Source organism: Harpia harpyja, chromosome 10, assembly GCF_026419915.1.
Source record: "Harpia harpyja isolate bHarHar1 chromosome 10, bHarHar1 primary haplotype, whole genome shotgun sequence".
Taxonomy (NCBI): Eukaryota; Metazoa; Chordata; class Aves; order Accipitriformes; family Accipitridae; genus Harpia; species Harpia harpyja.
The window spans coordinates 5,958,150-5,977,420 of record NC_068949.1 but is presented as its reverse complement, the minus strand read 5'-3'; the positions used below and the strand labels follow the sequence as shown (position 1 = coordinate 5,977,420).

The window sequence follows — 19,271 nt, the reverse complement described above, 5'->3', positions numbered from 1 at the left end:
CCCCGCAGACCCTATAGACGGCTACCTTAGCCCCTGGACATTTTACACTGGTGCCTTAAACCTATACATAGGTAACTCAGACCCTATAGACGGCTACCTTAGCCCCTGGACATTTTACACTGGTGCCTTAAACCTATACATAGGTACCTCAGACCCTACATATAGACCCCTCAAACCCTGTGTATAGACCATTTCAGGCCCGGTTTATATAGGCTCTTCAGACCCTATATGTACGTACCGCTGAGACACCCCTCAGGACTTAGATATATAAGCCCCTGAAACCTTAAATACAAGCCCCTCAGGACCTATAGCTACGCTCCTCATACCCTATACATAAGCCTTTCAGGACCTCTATCTATGGGCCCTGAGACCCTATACACAGACCTTTCAGAACTTACACACACAAGCCCCTAAGACCCTACCCAGGGGCCTTCCACGACACCCACAGACGCCTCAGACCCCCACACCGACACCCGGGCGCCACAGAGCCCCGCCCCGCCCCAGGCCCCGCCCCGCCGGCACCAAACCCCGCCCCTCCCGCCCCGGTCACAGCCCCATCCGCCCAGACCCCGCCCCCTCCCGGCGTGTCACCGCCCGCGGAAGCGCGGCAGCGGCGGCGGTGGCCGGCGGGGCTGAGGTGAGCGCGGCCGGGCCGGGAAGAGCAGGGGGGGTCCTGTTCGTTTCTCCGCTTGGGCCGGCCCGGTCCTTCCTTTCCTTCCCCGCGCCCCGGCGGGAGCGGGCTGTGGGCACGTAGGCGGGTGCTCAGTGTGAAACGGGCTGAGAGGGGGCGGCCCAGGCCTCGGAGCTGGGGGCGGCCCAGGCCTCGGAGCTGAGGGAGAGCTGCTGCCCGGGGAAACCGGGCTTTCCGGGGCTCGGGGTGCCGTGTTACGGCTTCTCCATTCTGCAGTAATACTATAATTTCTTCCTTGTGAAATATACTTAAGGGGTTGCGCCTCCACGACGGCGTTCAGCTTTTCCTGCTGGGAAAGCAGGAGGAGAAGGAAGGATCGATCCCCCTCGGCGTGCCTGGGCCGAGGGGGGGCTGCGAGGAGTGTTTTGGGGAGCTCTCGGGCGGCGCGAGGAGTTGAGTCTCGGCTCCCCCGTTTTGGTTTATTTTTGTTGTTGTAGGGGATGCCTGGTGGCGTTGCCAAGGCTGTGTGAATTATTGCTGCACGTTGTAGCTAATGTCAAAGCAATTTTTCTTAATAGCGGTTCGTTAAACAGCTTTAACTTCAACTGTATTTGATGTGCAGTTTGTCTTTGGAAAAACCTTTAGGGTGAATTTGGGTTAATAAACTGCTGAGAGTATAGAAAGGCCTGATCTTTATCACAACATGATTTACGTATAGTGTATTTGCCTTTAGTTTAATGAGCTGCTTGGGAAAGATAGTAAATCTGAGTGTGTTTCGTGGGGCCTACTGACTAGGACTTTTTGAGGCTTTCTCCTCTAGAAACTGGAGTGCCAGCTCAGACTTCAGTTAAAGTAAAGGCCTGGCTGGCTCTTCCTTTTCATCAGCGGTGTGACCATTTTTCCCCTCCTGGCTTTATTTCGTGGGCAGTCTGAGATGCAATTACTGAGGTCGATATGTGTGAGCGCTAATATGCAGAGCATGATTGCCAGGAGGGAAATTGTGTGCAGCATGTTGCTGGCAGCAAAGAGTTATAATCTTTATTGTGTTTCTTTCTTGTTGTTAGAACACAGCCCTGCAACTGCTGAGAAATAATTCCCAGTGCTCTTCATGACTGCTTGACCCGCAAGCTGAGGGTGAAGACACTTGAGCTACAAGTGAGGATGGTATTGCTCCCTGCAGGCGTGTGCAACTCATAGCATGCTGTGGCCCTGCTCTCAGGTTTAATTCTGCTGAACTAATCATCTGACTGATATTTACCGTTAAATCTGCCCTGCTTGGAATTATTCTTGTTCTGAAGCATTCACCCAGGATTTTTCCTACAGCTGTAGGAAAATGGGTTGCCTTTTTGCAATGTGATAAGTTGTGCTGACTTTTCTGTTGGAACGCTCAGGTAGCGTGTCCTGTGATTTGGAAGGAGGAGTGAAGCAGGCATGGTATGAGCTGTGGAAAAAGTCTGTTGCCTGGACCTTTCTGTCAACCCAACCTCAGCTGTCCACTTTCATAAAATATTGAAAAAACCCAAGAAAAACCCAATGCAACTCACTATTTCTATGCACTCAGTAAAAATGTATTTGAACATAGGGAGGGATCTTAAAAAAAAATAATACAAGCAACCAAAACTAACTAAAGATGTTTAAACTGTGTGCGCTTGTCCATCTGGAGCAACAAAGCGTTTCTTGGCCAGCCTGGGGTGCAAGGGAAATGTGTTCTAGTGTTATCACTGCCCGTTTCTCTGGGACTCTGGAGGGGGTTGTGGTGGCCAGCACTTTGAGGCAGCAGCTTCTTTAGCCCATATAGCTGCTGCCAGAAGAGGGCATGGAGGGTTCTGTGGCTTATAACCATCCTCTTAAATTTTCTGGTGTTCAGTGGTGTGTTAGAGTATAAGGCGTGTATTTGGCAGTGTATCATAAGTTCATGTAACCTCAGTTCGTTGTTTGCTCGTGGAAATGGCTTGTTCTCCAAATGACCCATTTTCTGCAGAAACTTTTGTGGTATTCATTATGCTTCCTGAACTAAAGAAATTGAAATTTTATGATCTGGAGGAAAAAAGAATGGTGTGCCTTGCTTACACGATTCATGTCTGCCTACTGGGGGCTCTCTGGAGCTCCCTGTGCCTTACTAGTCTTCGTGTAACTTCACTGTATAGGTTCCTGTTGTGCCTCAGGCTGAGAAGTCAGGTTCCCGGGTAAGCTCGCAGTAGTGTTTTCAGAGGAGAGATTGTACTCTTGTCCTCGGGCAGTTTAACAGGACAAACTGCAAGACTTGCAAATCATTTGAAGTCTCAGAAGGGCTTTGAAACAGTGTCCCATAAGCATTACATTTTCCAGGTGATATTTGAGGGAGTCATCAGCCATTTTTAAATCCAGAATGTGGAAACAACCATTTTTGCATTTCTTCAGCAAAGTAAGTGTTCTGTAGCAGTCATGTTAGGTTTATTATAAAAACACGTTGCTGTGTGCTGTTCCTTTTGCTGCAGTAACAGTTCTTGAAATGGACTAAGCTGGGACATAGAAATACTTGTTTTATTCTTCCCAAGTTGCCAGTGGCCTTGCTGGTGCACAGTATTTTAACAGTATTCAGTGCAGTAGAGCTGAGGATGCTTGTGCACAATAACAAAAAACCTTATTTGTTAATTTTCCAGATGCTGTGCGTTCCTGCTGGGACATTGCAGGGGTATTAGTGAAAAAGTGTTCGGTGTAGATGTGACTTTGGGTGTGATGATGCTGTTTGAGATAATTCAGTAGGAAACAGTTACCCAGGGTTGTTGAGTATTGTAGCTAGCGCTATATGCCTTTGAGAAGGATGTTTTTACTTTTTTTTAAAGCAGAACAGTTTTGAGAAAGGTGTGTTCCAAATAGTATGGCTCTCTCTTAATGAGGAGGATGGCTATATATCTTTAGGGTGATGTGTTTGACACCTTTAGTAAGAAATGCAAGGACTCTTAGTAAAATCTGAGACGAAATGCACTTTGTCTGCCTAAGCACATACCATCCAAAAGTCTTTGGCAGGCTTGCCTCTGAGTGAAAGATTTAAGATACTATAAAACAGAAAAAATAGACAGCTTGACTGTTGAGATCATGTTTTGTTTTACTGTGGCTTCCGTAGCGTTATCCGAAAAGTCCTTGGCTAGTAAATTCTGGGTTATCTTTGTCTGCTACCTTGTCTGTGAGTGCAGTGACTACTTTTTTTTCCCCAGAGAAACCTGCCACGGGATTTCCTTTCATGCATTCTAGATTTAACCTCTGTCGAGAGCAGCTTTTAATTGTAGTCCCACCATTGCTTGTTGCTGGCAGTATCACGGCGTGAAGAGATCCTCTTGTCTGGGCTGGCACTACTGTGGATGTGGGGTAGGAAAAGGTAGAGCGGCCCAAAGTGCTGATCCTTGTAACTGGGAATTCTGTGCTTGGGCCGGCACAAGGAGGGAACGCGCAGCTTGGGGCAGGCCAGCTGCTTGTGCTCGTTAAATAATAGCAGTGAATGTGTGGCCTTAAATGCATTGCATAAACAGCCTTTGATTCATGACAGGGTTTCCTTTCTGTCCCTGCAGCCTGTGGCAACTTGTCACCCTTCCTCTACCCCCACAACAAAACAAATCAGTGGCTTAAAGTAATGGTTTTCTGGTTGTGTTTTTTAAATAGAAAATAGTTGGCTTCTCTGGGGTGGTGTTTTTTCTTTTAAGTCACCAGGGTCTCTCAAGCTTAAATTCTTGAGATGTTCTGTTACTGTCAGAGTTTATAGCTCTTTGAAATGAAACCCAAGAATCTCTTGTAGACGGCAAGAAAGAACATTGTGGTTTGATATGAGCAACGCTGCAGCTGACCTGTGCTTGAAATAGGAGACCTGTGAATCCGTGTGGCTTCATAATTTGCAGTGTGTCAGTCCATGATGCAGACAAAGCCAGTCTATGACAACATTGCAATCAGACCCAGTATCTGTATAGACTAGCTGTGTTATGTACCACCACTTTAACATCTGTGTTTTCATTAGTTTGATGCAAACTTTCCATCTTCGGCATTTTTGCTTCAAGAGCTAGAAGAGTAGTTGTATTTTTTTCACTAAAATCTTAGCTATGATAAAAACACAAGGAAGATCTGCAAGAACTGATGCCTACCTTATGCCAGTCAGTGTTAAAGAATACAGGAGGATTGTCACTGTATTAGATGTGCTGTGTGTGTGCACCAGGCTTGCTGTCCGTTGGAATTACCCAGGAGTTTGACGCCCCCACCCTTCTAACACTGATATGAGGAGGTGGGGTTTTTTTAACACCTCTTCTTACAGTCTTGAACTATGGCTTTTATCTTGTGCTCTTAAGGTTGCTGTTTCCATTAATATAATCCCCTTCTTTTCTGTTGGCTGAACTTTTGGTGGACTGCAAAGTAAAACTCCTCCATCCGCTGATGGATATTTTGCTTTTTGGTTTCATGGCTGCAGGGAGGGAGGTGGTGGGTGGTAGTGGTCAGAGATTGTGATTCTACTGTTCCTCTGCTTGGTGGGATGTTTGCTCCAGATCAGCACGTGAGCACACGTGTGCAATCCGCCTGGGCACCCTGGATGGAGCCAAGTATTTGTTGCCGGCTTTTTCATGCTGAAAGTGAACTCCTGAGGTTGTGTTCTAAAAGCACAAGGCACTAGCCAGGCTTATCCGTATTCTTTATTCTCTCTGAAGATCAAGCTAATCTAATAATGTGTTGCTGGAAAAGCAACTGCAACGGTTCAGACTTGCTTTTCCTTTTTTGGGGGGAACTAGTGCTCTTCTCTTGAGTTCCCAAGAAATCGGTATCTGGTAGATGAAATGCAGATGCTGTAACTTTGTTTCAGTAAGATTTTTATTTGACATTTCTTTTGATATGTGCCATCAAAGTGTGGCTCTTGGGCAGGAAAGGCATTTTTCTAAAGAAGCAAGTGGCTGTGGCTGGATTAGATGATGTTTCTGTTTAAAAGACAGAACAGGAAAGGGGGAAATTACCATATGGTGATACTCAAATTCAAGTTCTCTGTGGGTTCACAAATCTTTTTCTTCCTTGTTGGAGAGAAAAAGAGGTACAGACTTCACCATGTCAAATTCTGAGATGATCCACTGCCTGTGTACCTCCAAAAAGAAATTTGTCTTTTTCTGGAGCTGGACGTATATCTGCAGATAATTTAAGCCTGTTGAATTGTCACCTTCACAGCCTAGTGAGGCTTTTGCTTTCTCCTCGGACTACTTGCATCTTTCTCTTCCAGCATTATTTTCTTGTGAAACACATGTTTATTCAGTAAGAATTAACACCAGTTTTCTTGGAGCCAAGTAAGCCATAAACACCTCTTAAATCTGCTTTAACTGCTGTGGGATTTTTTTGTTTGTTATTGTAAGGTACACTCAGGTAGGTGGCCATTGGCTGGAGAAAGAGCAGGAGCTTCAAGGAGGGTCTTTCAATTTGGTGCGAAAGTTAGGAATTCTCAGGAAAATCGCATCCCATTGACACAGATTGTGCAAGGCAAGTTAAATCGCTTGAGTCATTAAGCAGCCGTTATCCTGCTGGCCATTACTTTCTACAGAAAAAGGCAGAAGCCTTATGTTTTCTACTCCTCTGCCAACAGTTCTCTGACAAACCTTTGCTCCTCAAATTGGTGTCATTTTTTTTTCCTCCTGCGAAAATGCCTCTACTCTGGTGTGCCAGCTCGTGTGGCTGGTTTGCAAAGACAGCCTGATTATTTGGGAATAGTTATTGGAAAAAGAAAATTTCACATTGAACTGATTAAGGTAGAAGTAGCTCATGAAACAGGGTCATTATCCTTAATAAGGGATGAGAAGTTTTTTGTTTAGTTTTTGTTTTTACAGCTCTACTAGTTAACTCTGGCTTCTCTGGAGATGCTACTAAGGAGTTTGTCAGTGCTGGGCTTTACTGTAATGTTTTCTAGGTGGAAAAGCCCAAGGAATAAGCTGCATTTTGGGGGGAGGAGGGGAAAAGAAAACTTTAACCAGGAAAAAGCAGCATTTAGCATTAATTTCTGTGGAGGATTATAGTTGCCCCTTAAAAACTTACTGTGCATTGCTTGAGACTGACTGTCTGAAGTAGCAAGCAAATATCCTTGCTGAAGGCACTATTTTCAGTGCCGCAGCAACAGATGTAACCAGCTTATTTTGTTTGGGTACACTCATTTTTCATTTGTTTCTCAAAAGCTGCAGTTTGTGGTGACTGCATCAACTCACAAGTCCCCTAGTGACTCAGCTGGCAGGTAAGATTTGGGGTTGCTGTTGAGCTTGCCAAGTGATGTTTCTGCCATTTTAATTGGCACCAAAGACTTTATCCTAAGTAGACTTTAAATGTTCGAAGGTGCGTGAGCAAAGATCTTTCCCCAGTGAAACACTCCTGCCTCCCTTTCAAGGGAAGACCAAGCTAGCTACTGCCGTACACTCTTATAAATAATTCGGTTGCAATTACTAATAATGCTTTATTAAGGCTAAATCAAAAGTCTTGTGTGCGTCTTCACAATGCATTGTCTTTTCTACTTAGCACTGAAGATCAGTAAAATTGTTTTCAGTCTTGTTGGTTTTAATCTAGGCTGTGTGCAGCAGCGTTTGGGGTTCGTGACTCTTCTTTGGCCAGTCTGCTTGAGTCTAAGGCGAAGCTCCTGTGGCAGCAGACTTGGCAGAAATCAGCATGGGTGACTTGAACAGCCCAAGGAGAGGTGGTTATTTCTTCTGTACAGTACTTGCTATCTCAGGATGATCTGCAGTTCCTAGGAGACTATTTGTTTGCAAGCAGTGAGAGCCCAGGTGTAGGTATGTGGAGCCTAAAAATAGGGGAGGGATTAGAGCAACTGATAGTAAGAGAAACCTACTTTTCCTTAATTTAAATATAGCTAACAGTAAGGATGTTTGCATTAAACTGAGGAGAACAACACCTGTGTGTGAAGGTGGTAGTTTAACAAGTTGGATTCCAACTAGCCGTGGTTTTGCTGTTTTATTTTCACTTTGTGTCTTATGATGCTAAATGATCAATTTGGCACAATAAAGCAACTTGTGAGATAAGGATGGCATAAATAATGGAGTCTTAATGGATATCATCCCGGTAAATCGTTATACTGAATAAGCCACATTAATGGTGAGGTGATTGCAGAATGCCAAAACATGTTGGTAGGCAATATTAGACTGAATTTTAAAGCATATTATGAAATGCAATAGTATGACTTTAATAGCAGCTGCATTCAAAGCAGAATGAAGGTTAATACAAAATTCTGGCTATTTGAGGGATGGCACTGATTGTCCCCAAGGGGAGGACGAGCGATGGTTGGGTATAGTTACAGAGCTGTAGTGTTGGGAAGTGTGCTTTTTCAGGGCTGAGGATTTTAAGAAGAGGTGAACCCTTACTGCAGTGGCAGTTAAAAAGAAATTGCCAGACTATGGTTTAGGTTTCTGCTGAAGACCTGGCAGCATGTTATCGACTAATGCTTCGTAGACTCTCCATCAGTTTAAATTGTGCTCTGAAACAACTGTGGTTCCCCTCTCTAGCAAAATGAATGTGATCAAATATTGCCCCAATCTCATACCTGAGAAGAAATTACTTTTGCTGCTAGATTTCATTTTCATTCTCAAAACTGATTTATGCGTCTTGGTGAGCGAATAACTTCAGTAATGTGAGTAATTCTTTATCTGAAAATTGCACTGGGTAAGGTGAAAATTTGGAGTTACAGGAGGGGGAAAGAGCAGGAGCGGCTCTGTCTCTTTTGGGGATGAGGGAAGGAGTGGATCCGGATGCCTCGGTAGTTGGAGTCCACCTCTGGGCACCATTCCTATGAATTATCCTTGTACAAATCTCTCTCACTGGTTCCAGTTTGTAAATGGAAAGTATGGAGGACTGGGGGGAGGAGAAGTCAAAATTAGTAACTTAATTTGGGGGGGGCAGGTTTGAGGCTAAGTGGTTTTTTTGCCCGGTTTATATATTTCAGATTATTTTAAGTATCTCTATATCAGTGTTTATAGTGAAACTTCTGTCCCGATTGCTTTGCCCTTTCCTTTGTGTCTTGACTTTTTCTTCCCATTTGTTGTGGTTTAACCCCAGCCAGCAACTAAACACCACGCAGCCGCTCACTCACTCCCCCCCACCCAGTGGGATGGGGGAGAAAATCGGGAAAAGAAGCAAAACCCGTGGGTTGAGATAAGAACGGTTTAATAGAACAGAAAAGAAAAAACTAATAATGATAATGATAACACTAATAAAATGACAACAGCAATAATAAAAGGATTGGAATGTACAAATGATGCGCAGTGCAATTGCTCACCACCCGCCGACCGACACCCAGCCAGTCCCCGAGCGGCGAATCCCTGCCCTCCACTTCCCCGTTCCTATACTGGATGGGACGTCACATGGTATGGAATACCCCGTTGGCCAGTTTGGGTCAGGTGCCCTGGCTGTGTCCTGTGCCAACTTCTTGTGCCCCTCCAGCTTTCTCGCTGGCTGGGCATGAGAAGCTGAAAAATCCTTGACATTAGTCTAAACACTACTGAGCAACAACTGAAAACATCAGTGTTATCAACATTCTTTGCATACTGAACTCAAAACATAGCACTGTAGCAGCTACTAGGAAGACAGTTAACTCTATCCCAGCTGAAACCAGGACACCATTGGATTTATTTGTGCCATCGAGGCCAGCTTCAACATCAAAAAGCTGCTTTAAGTGTGTTTCATCTTAAAAACTGAAGCTGTTCTGGATTGCCAAAAAGGACTACAAAAAGTTCACTCTTGGGTACCCCACAGCACTGAAGTCCCTTTTTACCTGGGCTGGGCTGGGCTGGGCTACTTCGTGCTTTCAGTCTTGAAGCCATCAGCTAATTAGGGTGCTGGGAAAAACGGGAGCAAGTCTTTTTGTTCTTTTCTTTTGGTATCTGAAAAAGGATGCAAGAGAGTGGGAATCTGCCAATTCTTATGTGCACCGAAAAAATCCAGGGCTGGACTGCTGATGCTTTGGACATGGCAGGGGGGAGAAGCAGAGAGCCTGTCTGAATTTCTTTGCCAAACAGGTTAGCAGACAGAGGATTGTTGTTTGGGGAAATAAAATATCCACTTCAAGCCAGAATGTATATAGCTGTTGAAATAATTTTGCATTTCTTCTTTTAAAGCGCTCTGGTTGTCCTCAGTATGAATAATGCCTGTCGTGTCTTGGATCAAAAGTGGTACTTTCCTAATGGGTTTGTGGGTTTCCTGGACGTCAAAGACGCTAACACATTTAATGCTAAATTATAAATACATGAGGCTCTATGTTGTTCCATCTTGCCAGCTGCATGTACCCATAGAATAGGGCCCTGAGCGCTCACCTGATGGCCATGAGAGCTGCTGCAGCAGCTGGGGCAGAAACACAGCTTAAACCACGCAGCTGGGGCAGAGAAATGTGCTGCCAAAGTGGACAGAGAGAGCCAGGTACCAGGATGGGCTGTCAGATCTCTGTTGGTGGGGGTTTGGGGTGACGTGGATTTTAAGTTGGGTTTTTTAGGGTTTGTTGAATGTTTGGGCTCTGAGGATTGGGTTTTGGTGGAGCAGCTCATATTTAATGGTGGAGCAGACAGTCAACAAAACTTTTGTTTTTAAACCTTCAAGTGTGTCGGTTGACTCTTCTGCTTAAAAAAAAAAACAAAACAAAAACCTTTGTCTTGTGGCGTAAATAAAAGGCATGTCATTCTTTTCTGGAAAAAAACCCCAACTATTTCTTTTGTCCAAGGATATTATTGCAACCTCTGAAAGTAACTGTAGAGCTGTTCAGAGCAAGAACTTAAGATAAGAGTGTCTTATTTCTTAGAAACAAAAATACAATCTACAGATTCCTTGTAGCTGTAATGCTAGAACATCACGATAACTTTTATGTTTGATCCTTATTTTCAGTATTTTGGAGTTAATTTTTTTTTCGCTGAGCTACTTTGTTGTATCCTGTAAAAAAAAAAATCATTTTATTGTATTAAGTCATGCAAGAATTGAGGTTGTTTCTTATTGTAGGCTGTAATTGCATCAGTTCTTGGGATTTTTATACTTTATCTCAGTTTTATTCCTTATCCTACTGCAGATCGTGGTGTTAAGCTTTTCATTGCTGCAGTTAGGGCAAGATGCATATTTTAATCTTTTTAAAAGTGAGCACCAGATTTCTCAAGTGATCTTGACTTAAATGCCTGGAGCTTTTAACAAAACATACCAAATATCATGGTGCTTTTGATTTAAAAAAAAAAAAAAAAAAGAGAGAGAGATTGTAAAATTGCAGATGGAAAGCATGGAAAATTCAGCTTCTGAAGCGCTTTTTTTTTTTTTTTTTTTTTTTTTTTTTGTTCTGAGATAAGGATACTCTTTATTTTAGGGTTATTATGGGAACTGCATGCTTTCAGCTCTCTCGAGCAATTGCTACCAAGTGAGCACTGTCTGGGTGAATGTCCCAGCACCATCAAGGATGGAGATTATTTGGACAAAGTGGATAATCTAGTGTTTCTTAGGGCTCAGACAGAGCAAACATTTATGCAGTACTAAAGCCAACAATTTGAAATGTTGTAAAAATCTCTTCAAGCTCAGAAGTAAGCACTGTGGGGCTTGATTTTCATTTTGACTGATGAAATGATACTGGCAACACTTCCTTTATCCGTTACATCTTATGCATATAAAGCTGTAGTTAGGATGGGGAGCCCAAGTATGGGTGACATTAGCTTCTTGGTGAAAATAACACTTGCTGATTTTTTTTTTTAAATTTTTTTGTTGTTGTTGTTTTCTGCATATGTAACAGAAATTCATCCCTGGAGATGAAATGGGAACATCAGGTTTGTGTAGGATGGAAATAATTTTAAATTTGAAATAAGAGCTGTTTTTCATAACAAAATCTTCTATTGTTCCGAGCTGGAGAAGATTGGAGAATAAGCGCTGTTGGCTGGCTGTATTCCATTAAAACTTTAATTTTAAGCCTATTTATTTTTAAAGGAATAAACAAAATGGTAATGCCGACTGCAAACTTGATTTGTAATATGTGCACAGATGAATATAAAATGGATGCTATTCAGATGCACTAGCTGGGAGCAGCAGAGTTCGTTGTATTTGCCCATAAACCAGGGTGGTGAGGGATAGACACCCTGTGGCTTTGCCCTGCCCAGCAAGAGCAGTATTGCTGCCTCCGTCCCAGCCTGCCATTGCCTGTTGGTGCTCCGTCCCATCTCTTTTGTCCCAGGACGATGCAAAAACCTTAGGTCTGATATGAAAAAATCATCGATAAGGGATTTGCTAATGATTTTTCATTATCTGTGCTTTCCTTCGCCTCGTCACGTATTTCTTGATTGTGCTGTGAAGTCTTCAGATGCACCTCTGTCACCTCTTGCCTTAAAAGATATTGAGCTCTGGCACTCAAAATTATCTGCTGAATATTTTATGTGCGTCTTCCCTCCTCTTCCTCTCTTCCCCTCCCTAAGTTCGCATCGCTGGTTCACATTATGAAATCCTGAGCTGCATCTTGCTTTAATCGGTGGAAAAGGGCAGTAATATATTCAACTCTTTATAGCTGAAATGGGATAACACACCACACACCTAAGATGTGTTTGCACAAAACGGTCCCAAGATTCTCATTGTTGGAAGTTAATGGTTTAGCAGAATGGAGCGATGGCATCTTGTGTTGCAAATAGAAACCAATAGATGTGACTTTATTTTTATATTCTGTGGTTATTTGCTGGCTGGGAATAATTGAATAGAACAGCAAGAATGGGGAACAAAAGGAAAAAATTGGGCCACTGCCCCCCTGCTCTCCAATTCCAATGTTTTTGCTGGCCTGGGGAATTCTTTTACCATTCTGTTCCCCATTTCTTTTTTTAAGGCTGACCCTGCAATTGGAAAATTGAATTTGCATCAGTTAGAAATAAAATCTTTATTTCACTAAAGGATGCAGCACCTTTTCTTTTCAAAGGCAACATTTACCCTTCACCTTCAGTTTTGTGAGCTAGCAAAAATTGCTTTGTTTCCTGTAGCTGGTATGTATGACGAGGTGACATTTTTGTGGTTCAGATTTCTCTGTTATAATAATGTTTAGATTTGTAGCTCTGGCTTCCCATTTTTCTGTGTACTGTTGTGTATGTAACGGTATAGATTGTATTTTACGAATTTTGACACTTTGAAACTTGTCTTATACTTAGAGTTGAATATAAATGTTTTGCTCCAGGCCAGCTAAAAAAGTGCTTCAAGAACAGTAGGGTTTTCTTAGGGAAATTTAAAATGACTGGGTTGAGTGCTGTTTGGTAGGTTTGCTTGTTATTTGGTTTAATTTGCCTTTTAAAATCCAGCTGTGTCTTTCCCGCTGGCCAAATGGCTCTTATTTGCTGTAGCTGCTTCTAAGATCTACCTGCATCTTCCACGCCTTGGCACTTGAGTGGGAGAGTGCAAATATTTCCTCTTAATGAAGTGTGCTGGGGAAGGGCTGAAGAGGAATTTGAATAATGCTATAAGAGCAGCTGAGTAGTTGGGATGTGACAGCAAGGTGTGTCAGCCAGGTCTATGCCAATATGTAATACTCGTAATTTGCTATTTATTAGGCAGGTTACATGCCTATTTCAGAACAGCTAATAAACATCTGTGACAGTTTTGTTCTGTAACTTTTACTATTTTAGAAAAAATGTGAGCAAATCTCTGGTTGAGGGTCGGTGTGAGAGTCTGCAACTGGAAACAGTTTGTTGCTTTACTAATTGTTGTTCTTACTTGACAGGATGTTTCGCCTTCGATTTCTTCCCGTTGCAGCAGGGCTGTCTGCTGTTGCGCGGCGTTACCATGGGATGGCATGTCACCCGAGGACCAGGCGTAGGCTCATGGTGGCGGCTTTCATAGGGACGACTGCAGCGACAGCAAGTGCCAGATTCCTTTGGCAGAGGTAATAGATATTTTTTGGGTTTTTTATTTTTTGCCTAAGACCTCATGCTGCTTTAGTCCTGTGGTAAGTACCTGCAGATGGGTTTAAGATCTGTGGGAGACTTTGTAAAGCATTATTGCTTGTTCTGCTTCTGTTGCATGGAAGGAATGGCTGTTGGTGACTCCCTGTGGAGCTTCTTTACTGCTGTGAGTAGTCAGAGATGTGAAAAAACTCAGGGCTGAAGAGTTTTCCTCTGTAGCCGTCCTCACACAGGCTGTTTGCCCTTGGTGGGGTTTGCTGCCTGGCTTCCCCCTGCGTGGTGATGCTACATGGGTCTGTGGTGTTGTGCAAAGAGAAATTGGTTGAGTCAACCCAGTTGGGTGAAAACATCATGGTCTCAGCTTCTGGGAGGGCTGCTAGGACAGCATGCTTGGCCAGGGGATGCTGCTCTTGTTTTCTTTGTGTTCTGCTGACTGCTTCATATAGAAAACGTAGCAGGGGAGCAGAAGGGCACAGTCTGTCTTTTGGTGGTAAGTTAGCTGCACGCAGGATTTATGTGGTTTTTAAGGGCCAGAGTCTGAGCACACCTACTCCTGGGCTGTGAGACTCAAAGCTTGTTTCCATAACTGTGGGGAGAAAGGGGATATTTGTGCTTGCCTGAGGTGACCCTCACTGAACCCTGGGCCTGTGCCACGTTTGAAATAAATGAAGGACTCCCTTCTCTTCCCTCAAAATATGGGAGCAGTGTGGCACCAGCAGTGTTGCTCCAGCTTGTGGCTGCAATTAGAGTCTGAAAATAAAGTCTTTGCTGAAAACCTGTCTTATTTTCATCCCAATATTTAGGGGATGTATTGCTGGCTCTCTGCTCGCCTGTGTTGTGGCTAGAAGGCTCTAGTTTTAATGCAGTGGGAGGAAGATGATGGTAATTGTTCTGGCTGTGCCTAGAGCTGTCAAACCCTGATATCTGCTAACAGGATTTGCTCAGGCTGAGGAAGAACACTGTGATCCTGCACAGTGTTGTCTTCTGCTGCATTTTGCTAATGATCTGCCCTTGCATAGTGCCTCTTTATCCACATGACCTGAATGCCTCTGTGGGGATGGCCAGGATAACACCCTTTTTCAGGCAGGGAAGGGAGCACATTTTTTTCCCCACTTAAAACATCCTCAGCATGATTGCAAAGTAGGTAGGAGGACATCATGTCCTATGTAAAGCTGTCCCAAAGACAGTGAGTTAATATCTCGCCTGCTTTTAGAAACAGCCAAATTGTCAGTTGTTAGCTTTGCCTTTTATCAGGAGGAAGGTGCTTCCTGCAGCCAAGAGCTGCTAATGGTACGTGGTGTGCTAGGTCGGGGGTGTTTTCACGGAGTGATTTTTTGGCTCCTGGAGTACTTGGCTGTTCCTTGGAGGCCCCTGGGCACTGTGGCCAGGCTTGACCTTGCTCAGCTGAGAGCACTGATAGAAATCAGATAAAGGAGAGGGGCAGCCTCATTGGAGTAGCATGGTCTGTGATCTCCCTAGTCCTCATCAATCTGGAGAGACTGACTTGCTGTTACTATTTGGTTTTTTTCTTTCCTTGCTCTGTCTCCTTTGTCTTACATAAATTTGTGAAGTGCTACATAGAATTGTACAGACTTTGAAGTATTTTTTTCCTATATGAACCATGAAATAAATCCACGATGTTGGTAACTGTAAAATAGAAGTACATCCAGGCTTATGATATTAATTAAATTAATTACTTGCCATACAGCTGTTCAATGAGAGGAACAAAACTGGTATGTGTGGTGTAGAAAATACTTCATACTGACACCTGTAGAAGTTTTCAACAGTCTTTCAAATAGGCATTTTAACACCGTGTTTAAATGAGTGATGAGGAACTGCAAATTTCCTTTGTCTTTCACAATATATAAATTGGGTGATTAGTAGAGTTTAAGCATAGGTGAATACAAAACGTTTGTGATGACTTCTTGGGTCATTCAGGTAGTTACATCCTGAGTTATTACAGTAAGTAGCAGTAAGTATAATGAATTAGTTATAAAAGGTAAACATGTAATACATGTAGCCAGGACACAGGGATCAAATAAGCCAAGTGTCACTGAAAAAGTAATTTATAGACTACAGAGAGAAATGTCGATGTGCGTCTGAGTATTTACACTTAGTAGTAAGCAATTTTGATATATTAAATGTTGCAGTGGTATTTAAATGGGAAGCAGGTTAGGGAGATTCTTCGCATAACCAGTTCTGTTGGTGCAGTTAGTCTGTCTTAGGGATGACCTACGATGCTTGTTTACCTTTGGTTAGTGAAGCAACCATGCTTTTGTTGTGCTGCAAAACTCCTGTGCCACACAGTCTCTGAGGGGTCCAGCAGGTCCTAAGTGTGGCTCTCTTAGCATCGCAAAGAATTGCTGTCCCTTCGATGGCAGATGACTCTAATGAGGAATGTGTGCTTGCTAATATTCTGGTGAGACACTTCATTGCCCTTTGAGTAGGGAACGCAGTAACGGATGCTCTTTTGCAGGCTGTCAGTGAAGTTTTCTTTTAAGATGAGGGATGCCTCCCTCTTTGTTTTCTTAGAATTATTTTTCTTTACAGTTAAGGCATTAAGAATGCAATAGGCTGAATCAAGAAGCAGTTGAAAATCTTATGCTTCTTGGGTGAGGTAAGTAGATGATGCAGTGTTAGAGTAAGAGCAGTAATAAAAGGAAAAAAATATCTGACTTGTATTTCTTTTTTGTCATCTGCATAAAGCCTTGTGTAAATGCCCCAATTCTTCTCTACTGCCATGTGGGGAGCAGTGCTGCATCTCTCATCAGTACTTAACCCCCCCCCCAACTTTCTATTTCAAAACAGATTGCTTATACTTCTGATGATGGTGAACACTGCTAAAAGGGATTAATATGGTGGTGCCTGTATGTGAACTTACCCTTTCCACTACTTAGCATGAAGAAAGACAGGACTTCTCAGGTGGTTTCTGCCTGTCACGTGCAGCCTGAAAGCAGTGTATTTCAGATTAATACTGTACAATATGCTTTGAACAGCAGCAGAAGCCAGTGCTGGGATAAGGAAGCCCACACAAAGGTAGAGGAGAAGTCAAGGATTGAAAAGATATATATAAAAAACTCCAGTGATTGTATGGCAAGATAGGAAAGATTTACTTTGTGTCTTCCTAAGATGGGAGGTGGGATCTTCATGTTTGATCTGCATCTGCGTGTAGCCTTCTGTATAGCCATCTGTTGCAGGCGAGTGTTGGTCTTCTTGCCTTCGCTATCTTCCGGGCGTTCCTGCTGCCTGTTTTTGGTGGAATATATCTCATCTAAGTAATTAGATGACAGGAGTAGCTAATGCTGCTCTGTTCTGCTGTGGGGAAGAATACTTCAGGAATGCAAATAACTGAACTTAGAAGACTAATGAAGTTTACCCTTTCTAAGCAATGACTTAAACTCTGAGGATTTCCAGCTGGCAATAGAAGCAATTAAGTATCTGGGCATTGGTATAATGAACTGAATTAATTAATTGAAGTAAATCTTGGCACAGTCATTGGCTAATCTAAATGAGGCATTAATGTATGAGAAGTACTGAACCTCACAGTTTGCAGCAAGCTTAATGTTTATAAAAAATATACTGTTACTGATAGTCATGTAAAACTTGTATTCTGTATTTGTAGTTGCAAATACCCATTTGGAGTGTTATTAAATGGCCACGGATATGTTCTGTATGTCACAAACCTTCCTGGCTGAATCTGTGGGCAGTGGGCATCTGAAAGCACTTAAACTGGTGTTTTGGTGCTGAAGCTTGTCACTCAATCAGCCTAGTATTGAATGAAACAAGGGAGCGAATGTACCTTTGGGGAGCACAGAAGGACCTCTGTAAGCAGAATCTTACCAGTGCTCTTCCTGATTGACCGGAAGTATTTAGTTATGCTTAATTTCTTAATCTTCTGCAAGTGTACTAGCAATAAGAATAAAGGCAAGACGTCTGTGTTGCTCTGGAAGTTGCTTAACAACAAGATCCTTTGTTTACCAGCATGTTTGTGTCTAATGCGTACCCAGTCTTATTTTGCTGCATCCCCTTGGCCTTATTCTGTGCTCTTATGCCTTTTGCCCCATCCTGTGTGTAAGTCGAAGCAATTAAGCTTGAGATACCACCAGGGCTGGGAGATGGCTATATTTTCATTCTGTTACAAGTTCTTCTTTTTCAGGCTCCACTCCTCACCAGCAAGCTGAGCTGTTTAGGTGCTGGCTGCCAGTTCTGCAGATTTCATTCCCTCTTTACCATTTCTTCCTCTCTTCCTCCACCCTTTTGTCCTTTGGCCATTCTGTATCAAGTGCCCAATTGCTTTACTGGAAGATCCTCTTTAGGAAAGACCCTTTGTCTTCCTTGCTCTGCTGACTTTCACTGCTTTTTGTTTGGCTTTTCTCCATCCGTGCTTCTGGAATTAATTTTGAAGCCTAGATCAGCCCTTAGCTAGCTCTGTTTAAGAGTGCATTGCTTTTTTGCATCAGTGTCTTAGGGGCTTTAGAGTAATTTGCTTAGAATACATTTTTGATGGCAGAATTGCTGGAAACACCTTATGCCAGCTGAAACTGAGACTTTAAAAATCTTTCTTCTAGTAAAACGAAGGAAACCACATAAATCATGGTCAAGAGGGGAGAAACCTGTGTTATAGCTATAGATGTGTCAGGTACTACTTAACCTGATGTAGGAGAGGAAAGACGAAAAAATGTAGGTTGGTTTTTTTTGTTGTTTTTTTTTTTTTTTGAGAGCTCTGCTCGATTTTTTTAATTCTTTGAGAGAGGTGGCAGACTGAAGAGACTATCCTTGGGATTGCTGTGCTGAGGGTTTTCTCCTAAGGCTTGAAGACACGTTGATCTATGCGTGGTGTCTTGGAAGAGCACTGTGTCCTTTCAGGTGGCTTTTGGCTTCATATTATTTTTACCCATGAGCGTCAGAGGAAGGAAAGAATCTGATGCCAGGGAATGAGCCAAAGCCAAAACTGGAGTCAATTAGGAAAACCTCTCAACTGCCCTGGGGGAGAGTGACCTCAGCTGACCTGCAGAGCTTAAAGCACAGGTATAGCCCTAAGCCTGCAGAGCTCTGGAGTTTGATCAGTGCATGTTCATAATATCTTACTTAAACGTTGCATAGCAAATCAGAGCTGGGATTTGTGCAGAGAAGCCAGGTGGAAATGCAAGAAACTGATTCCTGAATCGTCTTGGTTGGCTGCGACTTTATGGGGACTACACTTCGAATTCTCTGTCTCTTAAAAGGATAAGCCTTGTTTGAACCCTGGGTCTTTAATGTCGCTGGAAATGGCACTTTTTAATCCTTTTATAAAAATACGGTTGCCCTCTGGTGGCCAAGTTCATGCCTGCTGCCTCCCCTTTGCACCAAATAACTAAAAATACCTGCTCACCTTGCCCTTATCCCCGAAAGTGCGTTGGCTGTCCTCCAGTAACTATCTGGAAAGCAACATCTCTCCAAGAGGTCATATCATTTGGGAGTGGAATAGGGGGAATAATTTCCTGGCTCAATAGAGGAAGTGCAGAAATTGTAAATATCGCTTAGTTTTGATTAGTTCCTGATTTGGAAGTGAAGTTCCAATGCAGTCATTAAATGTCACCCCTTTCGGGTCTAGTCTTGTCACGGCTGTTACTTTCTTATGACATTCAGTGTCCCCTACCACCCAATGGCCCAGCTGCCTTCTGGGCTGTACTAAAGGTTGGATCTGTGGGGAAGAAGCAAGGGAGAAAACTAGGGATGAGCATCATGTTCATGAATTAAGGCTTTAAAACGGAAGTTAGCCTAAC

The 19,271-nt window shown here is 43.1% G+C and overlaps 1 protein-coding gene across 5 annotated transcripts in view; it reads left to right on the top strand.

Annotated features, from left to right (window-relative positions):
- The first annotated feature begins 564 nt into the window (after positions 1-564).
- Positions 565-19,271, top strand: part of MICU1 (mitochondrial calcium uptake 1) — a 109,428-nt gene continuing 90,721 nt past the window's right edge. For 2 of the 5 annotated variants that reach the window (XM_052800125.1, XM_052800123.1), the window contains exons 1-3: positions 619-637; positions 1,696-1,786; positions 13,326-13,487. In XM_052800125.1, coding sequence (XP_052656085.1) covers positions 13,327-13,487 — 161 coding nt within the window. In that variant the 5' untranslated portion in view covers positions 619-637; positions 1,696-1,786; position 13,326. Of the gene's footprint in view, positions 638-1,695; positions 1,787-13,325; positions 13,488-19,271 lie in introns of all 5 variants that reach the window. The other 3 variants (XM_052800127.1, XM_052800126.1, XM_052800124.1) reach the window with 2 other exon arrangements.